The 10,000-nt window shown below is 40.0% G+C and overlaps 1 protein-coding gene across 1 annotated transcript in view; it reads left to right on the top strand.

Annotated features, from left to right (window-relative positions):
* The first annotated feature begins 372 nt into the window (after positions 1-372).
* Positions 373-10,000, top strand: part of LOC122261096 (uncharacterized) — an 18,743-nt gene continuing 9,115 nt past the window's right edge. The window contains exons 1-5 of the mRNA XM_043028602.2: positions 373-500; positions 6,120-6,239; positions 7,705-7,857; positions 8,661-8,908; positions 9,110-9,304. Coding sequence (XP_042884536.2) covers positions 6,128-6,239; positions 7,705-7,857; positions 8,661-8,908; positions 9,110-9,304 — 708 coding nt within the window. The 5' untranslated portion in view covers positions 373-500; positions 6,120-6,127. The remainder of the gene's footprint in view (positions 501-6,119; positions 6,240-7,704; positions 7,858-8,660; positions 8,909-9,109; positions 9,305-10,000) is intronic.

Genomic DNA, 10,000 nt, shown 5'->3' with positions numbered 1-10,000 from the left:
GATAAAATGTATTGAAACTTTAAAAAAACGAGATTGTAAAGATGTTTAGCCGAACAATCGGTGTGGTCAGGAAATAAAGGTAAGCGAAATAAACCTAATCGCCAGGTTCAAAAATTAATAGAATACTCAACCTCAGCTTAAAGAACCAAAAAAAAGAAAACCATCAAAAGGAGAGAGAGAGATAGCAGATATTGCAAAGACATACCAACATAAAACCATAATACCACAACCAGCAAACACACGCACACAAAACAAAACCCAAACCCACCATCCAAAAGATCACAACCTCTGAAGAAAAAATAAATCCCCCCCAAAAAATCATCCCTCTACAAAAAAAAAAAAAAAATGAAGGCGAGATTGCAAAGGTGTACCGCCTCGGTGTGCAACAAACATGGCGGGCGAGAGCGACACTTGTTGACGGGTAGGATCGCGTCTCGGCCTCCTGCTCGCCCTCTAACCCCGTGACCTGCTGGGATGATGTGACCTCGGGGTGGCCACAGGTGAGCAGGTGGTGGGACGAGGGGTCGGCGCGCCCTGGGGACACGTGACACGCCCCCGCGGAAGGGAAAAGCAGGAGGAGGAGGAGGAGGAGGGAGAGCATTCAGCCATGTTCGTTGCAAAATGCGTATTGACGGAATGCATTTCCTTCTTTTTTTCCCTCTCCCGGACGCCCTTTCTCTCCTCTTCTCGTCGGCCTTGTTTCCTCCCCCTCTTTCGCGTCCTTTTTATTCTGTTATTCTTTTCCACGCCCTGATTCGTGTCTCTCGAGCACGTGATGTTTGGCACTGTGCCTCCGAGTGCCAGTTTAAAAGGAATATTTTTTTGTTATTTTTTTCCTCGCTCTTCCCTCACTCCCTCTCTTCCTGGATGAGGAAATGACAAGATAAATTTTAGGAATAAGTGACACGAGAGAAAATAGGTCGGATGTTTCCTCTCGCGAAATGAGATGCGTTTTTACGAGAGAATATTTATAGGCCTATTTGTTGCAGAGGAAATTGCAATGTTGTTGTTGTCGGTCGGGCTTTGTTATGGGTTGGAAACGCAATGAGAGGAGAAACTAGAAGAGAAGGATGACAAGATGCAATAAAAAAGTGAAGAGAAATCGTGCAGTGAATGAAATTTAGACCTTTAAATAAACAAAAACAAACAAAAAACAAGCCTACAGTGTACTCTGGTGAAAGTTTTCGATATTTACACATTCATGTTGCATATGTGTACATGTGTGCTTGATTGCAAGTCCCTTTGTGTGTATGCAGGCACAAATACACCCACATAAGGAGGTAAATGTGATTTGATGTGACAGAAAAAGTGCCAGATGTGGCACTCTAACCCAGCCTAGGGCCAAGAGCCAAGACAATGAATGCCGCACGGAGGAAGGTGCCGGTGAAGTGACAGTGCTAAGTGGCATAGGTGACGAAGAGATCTGCCCTGGATGTGAGAGAGACTTTTTGGCGCTCCGGCCTGAAAACGGCTAGGTAGGAGCCGGCGTGACCTACATTGATGGACGTGTGACCTATTCTCTCTTGATGGTCTGTGGGTTTTAGTGTCGGGTGGGGTGAGGTGGGGGGGGATGGCGTCTTAGAGGGCGCAACAAGTAAGGGAGTGACGGCAATTTGGAATTCATTTCTTGAATTTCATTTCTCTTCAAAGGGGTTTGCCCGGAAAACAGCTGATGGATGATGATTAATTGGGATGGAAAATGGAAACAAATTAAGAATAATAGGCCTATACATGGATTAGTTATCTGATTATATAATGATTTTTTTTCCTACGTGTTCGCGACAAGACCATTTTAAATGGAACCTTTCCTTTTCTTTTGAATTATTGATATTTGACTTAATTTTTAGAGCTGTGGCAGAGTAAGAATATCATATTGATATTATTTTTGAGAAGTTTTTGATTTTTTTTTTCCTTTTCTTTTTATTGAATGAATAGTTATGCAGTATTTTGTTTACTGTTGTTGTTTTTTCAGTGTGGTTTTATTTATATTTTTGCAAAAGAAAAAAATAATAGCCCTTCATCTTTCAAGTTTCTCTAGATAATAGATTCAATTAAAATATTTATTTCCTCCAGGTTTTTTTCAAACAACACTATGATTTATGCTTTTTGAGTATAATTAGATTCTGAAGAAACACAAATTGAAAACTTTAGAAAGTGGAGAGTCAAAGTCACTCAGACTATCGGAATGAATTTACCGAGAGAAGTTTTTGTTGATTCAGTGAAAGGAACTTATAAAATTTCGCTTACAATGGCATCCAATTGAGCGAAGATAGACCCGCCGTTACCCGAACCTTGTTCCCAAACGGCCAATCGCATCACAGAGAGATTGAATGTGATTAAAACTTCGGTGATTTTTATAGCTAATCATGTGGTGTATGTCTTCACATATATCCTTAACTCTTTGTTATTTATTTGTTTCTGAGAGTTTACATTTGTTTTTAATCTCACTGTGGCTTATAGATTTTAAGCAAAAAGTTGATTGTTGTGCCTTGAAAATAGGAAAATAAAAACTAATATAAACTAATATAAACATAGTGAAACTAAGATCTAGATCTTTCATTTATCATACACACACTCGTGCTCGAGTCTCCCCGTCACTTATTTAGGAACCTGTGCAGACGTATTTTTATGTCGTTTCTGGGCACTTAGGGATCTGCCACATATAAGGTACATGGCCAAACTGTTACAAGATAAGGTGTCATTTAGCTATTTTATTGTGATTTGCTGGTAGATTTATTGTTGATTAGTTTGGATTGTTGCAGGTTAGTTTATTGCAATCTCAGTCTTGAATATTTAACAATTAAGACACAAAATGTATATCATGCATTTACGTGTTTCCATAAGTGATATTACATTGTACTTTTTTTTAGTTTTTCTTTTTTAAATCAGTATTGTATTTTATATTGGTTGAATATAAAATAAGAAAAAGAAAATGAGAGCAAAATCGTCACATGATTTTCCTTGTTAGTTTAGCTTTCATTTGTTTATTTATTTTGATATTACTATTGTTTCGAAGAAATAATTTACATGTGAAGGCTTATGCTAGATTTACAGATAAATTGTTACAGTTTAGGTAAATTTCTTGTTGTTTGGAAAGAATTATGTATGTTGTTTTTATTATTGTTATTGTTAGGCAAATGTTTGCAAGATACTTGTGTATCTGCAACAAGCTTGCACTGATTGCCACAACTGATGCACTGCTTGGCCACTCCAGCGGAAGCCAAAACCTCCTCTGCATAATATCTGTCGGGGATAATACTTGCAGATTTCCCTGCCACTTTACCCTCAAATAAAGAAATGGTCCAGACCCGACCGGACCAGAATGAACGCAGTGGCGCACGATGGTCTTTGCCGAAGCGCGGAGCCTCAACACCTGTTGATTCGATTACTGCTCGGCCATCATAGTATTAGAACCGATAGTGTAGACCTTCCATCACAGAGCACAGCAAGTTTCAAGTGAATATGGATAAAACCCAACTCGTTTAATTGCGAGAAAAAAGCCTCACTCGGAAAGCCACTTTGGTTGTCCTGTGAATGTTCCATCTGTAGTTGTTTTTACTGCTGTTATTATTATTATGATGATGATTATTGTCATCATCATCGTCATCATCATTGTTATTATTCTTATTCTTGTTATTATAATTGGTATTATATTATTCTCAATACTGTTATTATTGATAATGTTATTGTTAATACTGTTTTTGTTTCTGTTGTTTTAACCTTGGAATTTTCATTGTTTGTTCGTAATTGTTTGTGCTTGAACTATTATGGCATTTTTTTTCTTTTTTCTTTGTTGTCAAGATTTAATTTTTTTCTTACACATAGATGGTTCCAAGCTGGTAGTCTGTTGGTAAGCCTACCTGATATTGCTTGTTTATCTGATTCCTTGATTATTGGGCGGCCAAAAATTATTATCATTATTATTATTATTATTATTATTATTATTATTATTATTATTATTATTTTTATTTTTATTGTTACTAATATTATTTATATAGTTATTTTTATAGTTACTAATATTATTTATATAATTATTATTATCATTATCTTCAAGTTAATAATGACAATAATAGGTAGTCAGGTCCAAACTAATTGACTCCTTGGTCACTAAACACTTGTGAAATTATCTGTATGGGTAATGATGATATTAATAGTAGTATCAATAATGACTAATAATAGTAATGATAATGATTATAATAATTAGGATGATAATGACAATGATAGTGATAAGGGAGTGAATGAGGTAATGAGTGAGGGAGGGAGTGAGTGAGTAAAAGTGTGTGATGGAAAAAAAATTAAGGATGGGAGAAAAGATGAGATAGGTAAAAATAACAGAGAGAGAGAGAGAGAGAGAGAGAGAGAGAGAGAGAGAGAGAGAGAGAGAGAGAGAGAGAGAGAGAGAGAGAGAGAGAGAGAGAGAGAGAGAGAATGATTCGCTGTGATAAGTGACTGGAAAACACCTGAGATTTATCAAACAATTACAGTGAAAGTAACTCAAGTGTTGGTGTTGCACAACGTCAACGGTAAACAAAAGAATAAGATTCCGCAACTCTTTCCTGAGTTTTCACCATTGTATAATGAGTGGAAAGAATGAGGGAAAGGGAAAGGAAATGCTATATGTCTTAAAAGGAGATAAGAAAGAGAGGAAGACCATGTTGTAATTAAGGATATAGAATGTTCATTTGTCAAAAGGATTGAAATTCACCGTCCTAGCCCTTCTGTGGGGAGTTTGTGGAATGCGTTAATTTGGAATAATATTGGATTGTCAGCGTGCATGGATTATGTAACTCCTAATATCTAATCTTTAATAGCAAGTGCTCTTTTGTGTATGTAAGAATATAACCAATTGATGAAGCTATTCCAACATGATGTTAAAGATAGGTATATTTAGATTTATTTCAATTGGCATATACATGAATGTACTACATAATGACAAGCGTTTGGAGCAAACCAAGTTGTAAGCTTAAAGAGTTGCATTAAATTTAGATTTTTTTTGTGTTAGAGGTGAGGGTCAGTTTTTTAGATTTGTTTTTTTCTAATAGTCAAATTGCGAGTTTATAGATATATAGACGGGATATTTATAAGTCATGTATTTAAGGTGATTATTAACTAAATTTAGTTTTTTTGTCACTGCACACATGAGGGAGCCAATAGTGAAGCTTATGAATTTTTCAATAATATGGAAGTATGCCACAACAAATTGTTAAGGCAGTTGAGTATGTATGAATTGAAAAGAACAGAGAAAATGCCCTTGTATATTTATCCAGAAGCTATTTAACAGCTAAGCAATAGGCGTTGTGTAAGTGGTGCATGAGGAATTCTCAATTAGCTGACAGAGTTTGAGGCTGTGGGGGAGGCAAACTGAACCAAATGAGGATTCAGCACTTTGACTGTATGCATGGAGAGCAAGAGTATAATTGGACACAGATTTTTAATCTCCCATCACAAAATAGATTGGAGTTAGCAAATGAGTGGATTTCAGATAAGGAGGGCATATCCAGATTTAACACTCCATAACAACATTTACCATAAATCATGTTAAATATACTAACCTTACGGGTCTCACATCTGTAACCATATGCTAAACGTTTTTTCCCTCCTCTTAGTCCCCTATTGTTGGTGTGTGCATTCCAACCTATTTAAAAGATGGTCACATTTGTTGGATCTTACCTAGTTGACTAAGAACCTTAGGAAGTGTAATTACCACGGTTGCATTTAATATGTGAATGTATTGTTACCAGAAATACACTCGACAATCCAAGCATTTCTCGTACCCACACTGAGAAAGGGAGTGAAATCTGTTTTATGATATCTTGAGTCAGACTGAAAAGCTACTAGGCACATTATGAATTAAATGCCACATACCCAGAGAATTGACCAAGGAGACGGATCACTGATAAGGCTTTCGAGAAGTCGATTTTGGTGAAGTTTGGATGGCTTCTGGGAGATTGGGTGTTTAGTGCCGTCAAACAGTTTTATGATCTGGGATTTTGAATATTGTTTCCTATTTTGACGTGATGTGAGATGAGTAAACCTTATGATTTATAAGAACTTTCAATAGCAAGACATGGAACGATACAATTGTAAATGAAGGATTTATTTTGAACTCTACTTTCCAGGTTCCAAGATGAGTGGGCTACGCCGGCTCCACGTAGCCGAGCTCCATCCAAATCTCCTCTGCATTCTCTGCGGGGGATATTACGTGGATGCAACCACCATCGTCGAGTGCCTCCATTCTTGTGAGTCTGGTTGTTCTAAGGTTTATGTTGTTGGAGAATCAAGTGATGAGTGGCGTGGTTTTCAGTTGAATTTTTTTTTTTAATATAGCAAGATCCCTTTTAACCCATTGGTCATGGTTTTAATAAGATGTATACAGTCGGATGGCGGGTTTACATTGTCTGGCACAGTGCCATCTGTGTCTATGACCAACTCTGCCTTTGCAGCAAATCATGCCATCCGCTGTCAATGGGTTAACCCATTAGCAGTCGATGGCATGATTTGCTGCCAAGGCAGAGTCGGTCGTAGACGCGGATGGCACCGTGCCAGACAATGTAAACCTGCCATCCTACTGCTTACACCTTTTTTTAATACTGCGACCAATGAGTTAAGTGTTCATCTTAGCACTGTTAGAAAAGTCAGATAAAAGACAAAAAAAAAAAAGAAAAAAAGAAAAGAAAAAATCTATTAGATCTGATGTAAATTAAGTAATGAATTGATTACCATTAAGTAGTTTTCAGTTGTTTTATTTTATTTATTGTATAGTTGTTTCCTGAAATGCAAAAGCCACACTTATCATTCTTTGGTTTTAAGTTTAAAGTCCTAAGTAAATTCTGGTTTCTTAGATGAGCCAAAAGTATACCTTAAGCCACAAAAATAATTTTCTATGATAGTGAATGTAAAACGTTCACAGCATTATTATTGACAGTTATCTATCTCTGTCTGTCAGTATTTGGATCTGCTTCTTTCAAACACCATGCATCAGTGGACACTAACTCTCCTAAGATCCTAAATCAACAGCCTTCTATTATCGTTGACTTTATAATACTACTCTGTTGAAATATGAGTATGATAACCTGACCAATACTGTTTTTAATACTTATTTTTTTAGTATATATATTGTAATTTATTGTGTGGTACTTCATACATTGGAAGGTAGAGTATATTCAGTGCTATATTTTAAGGAATTGCAAATAATTTTATAATAATATGACTTTTTAATTTTTTTTTGAACTCTGATTTGAAAATAGTTGAATTGTAAGATTGGAGTAACCTGAATGAAATCATGCCAGTCCTGCATTTTAGGAAGGCATAATGAAGCACTGATAATGGTTGTTAAAAGATCAACCCCTCCCCAAATTACAGCACCAGTTAACCCATTCACGCCGGATGACGTGCTGACACGTTTCGTGGTTTTTGCGTCAGACGCCGGTGACGGAATATGTGGGCAAGGCCGGTGCTCAGGGTGAGTGAGCGGGCAGCCCAGGCTCATGGCTTGTGCGCCTGAAAATCTCAAGGTGTTAGGCTTATGTGTCCGAAAACCCTGGCATTACGACCATGCAAAGCCGGAATAGCCCCGGCGTGAATGGGTTAAGAACGGTAAAGACCCATTATAAAGGAAATAGACTGCACACCATCACGGTTTCCAGGCCCTGCAATGAGAAGTGGAAACAGATAACCAGAAACATTACCCTTCTTTCCCGACAGTTTGCAAGACCTGCATTGTACGGTACCTGGAATCGAGCAAATTTTGTCCCATTTGCGACGTCCAAGTTCACAAGACAAAACCACTGCTGAGCATCAGACCGGACAAGACCCTGCAAGACATAGTTTATAAATTGGTCCCCGGCCTGTACCAAAGTGAGTGCTGCCGAGGCTCCTCTTGTGGTTAAGGAACGCAGTCAATCGCTTCTCCTTCTACTTCTTCTCTCTCTTCTTCTTCTTCTCTGCCTCCTTCTCCTCCTTCTTCTCCTTCTTCTCCTTCTTCTCCTTCTCCTTCTCCTTCTTCTCCTTCTTCTTCTCCTTCTCCTCCTCCTCTTTCTCTTTCTTCTCCTTCGCCTCCATCTCCTCCATCTCCTCCTCCATCTTATTCTTATTCTTCTTTTTTTGGTAGAGCACATGAAGATACTGTCAGGTTGGTTCCTTGTTTTACTTGCTAGACTAGATTAATGATTCTCTTCACATGATTGCAGTTGAGACCTCATCCTCATATCTCTATTTCTCATTTTTCTCATTCTTGCTCCCTTAGCCTCACTTGATCTTCTGTACCTCCTCCTCAATCTCTTTCTTTGATGACCGCCTCATTTTCTCCTCAACCCCTTTTCCTCCTCGACCTTGTCCTCTCGTCTTCACTTCCTCCATCTCAACCTCATCAAATTTATCTTAAAATCCTCTTCAATTCCATTCTGTCTTCATCCTCACCTTCTCAACCTCTCTCTCACATTCTTAACTTTACTTGGTCTTCCTCCCTGATTCCTCCTCATCCTCAGATCCTCAACCTTACTTTCTCATTCTCACTGTCATCTCCTCACCTCCACCTCACTCTCACACTGTCCTCACCAACACCTCAACTCACTCTCCCATTCTCACTGTCACCTCCTCAATCTCACTCTCCCATTCTCCCTGTCACCTCCTCAACCTCATTCTCCCACGCCCATCCACAGATGAGATGTGCCGACGGAGAGAGTTTTACACTGGCCACCCGGAGACGCAGCCCACGAGCCAAGAGGACGGGGGCAGTGACGTCGGCCGCTGGTACATTCTCCCTGACGACCCCGTCTCGCTTGCGCTCTGTCCCGCCCCCCCAATACTCAGCCAGGCTTCCCCCTCCCACCCCAACAATCATGGCTGTCTGACAGATAGCCCTGGGGTAACGAGGGGAGATGCCATGCCGCGACTGTCTGAAATTACTGTGAGTCCTTGGTGCCCTGTCTCTTTTTCCCCACTTTTTTTTTTTTTTTTTCTTCTTTTTTTTTTGGTCATATTTATTTTGCTGCCTTGAAGAAAATAAAGAAGAAGGAAAGAAAAAAGAAAAGAAGCTTACTCAGTTTCTTTTGACCTTAGCCAATAATTACTAAGGTCACCATTATCGCCCTATCAATCTCTCCCACAGAGGGTTCGTGGTTGTCACATGCGCTACCTGCAGTGCCCCGCGGGAGTGAGTGTGGCCCACCTGAAGCGACTGCTGAGGGCCAAGTTTGGAGTTGGGCCTTCTCACCCCATGGCCCTCCTCACAGGCTCATCCGACGACCCCCTGAACGACACTCTGACGCTGGTTGATGTGGCTTACATTACATCATGGCAGCGGGTAGGTTTCGGGTGTGGGGGGTGACCTTGTTTTGTGTTTGTATTTTTACTTGTCTTTGCCCCCATACTGCTTCTCTCTCCCCTCACCCTGTTCCTCTTCTTCTTCATCTCTCAACTGATTCTTCTTCTTTTTTTGTTTCTTCCTCCTCTTCCTCATCTTCCTTCTCTTCTTACTATTACTCTTCATGCTACTTTTACTTTTACTTTTAGTCTTAGTCTTCTACTCCTCCTCCTCCTCCTCCCTCTCCCTCTCCTCTTCCTCCTCCTCCCTCTCCTCTTCCTCCTCCTCCCTCTCCTCTTCCTCCTCCTCCCTCTCCTCTTCCTCCTCCTCCCTCTCCTCTTCCTCCTCCTCCCTTTCCTCTTCCTCCTCCTCCCTTTCCTCTTCCTCCTCCTCCCTTTCCTCTTCCTCCTCCTCCCTTTCCTCTTCCTCCTCCTCCCTTTCCTCTTCCTCCTCCTCCCTTTCCTCCTTCTCCTCCTTTTTTCCCCTTCCTCCTCCTTCCTTTCCTCTTCCTCCTCCCCTCTTTCCTCTTCCTCCTCCTCCCTTTCCTCTTCCTCCTCCTCCTCCCTTTCCTCTTCCTCCTCCTCCCTTTCCTCTTCCTCCTCCTCCCTTTCCTCTTCCTCCTCCTCCCTCTCCTCTTCCTCCTCCTCCCTCTCCTCTTCCTCCTCCTCCTCTTCCTCTTCCTCCTCCTCTTCCTCT

Source organism: Penaeus japonicus, unplaced genomic scaffold (genome assembly GCF_977035675.1).
Source record: "Penaeus japonicus unplaced genomic scaffold, GWHDUDI00000001_assembly GWHDUDI00000010, whole genome shotgun sequence".
NCBI lineage: Eukaryota > Metazoa > Arthropoda > Malacostraca > Decapoda > Penaeidae > Penaeus > Penaeus japonicus.
The sequence above is the reverse complement of the archived record's forward strand: the minus strand, read 5'-3'. Positions and strand labels throughout refer to the sequence as shown.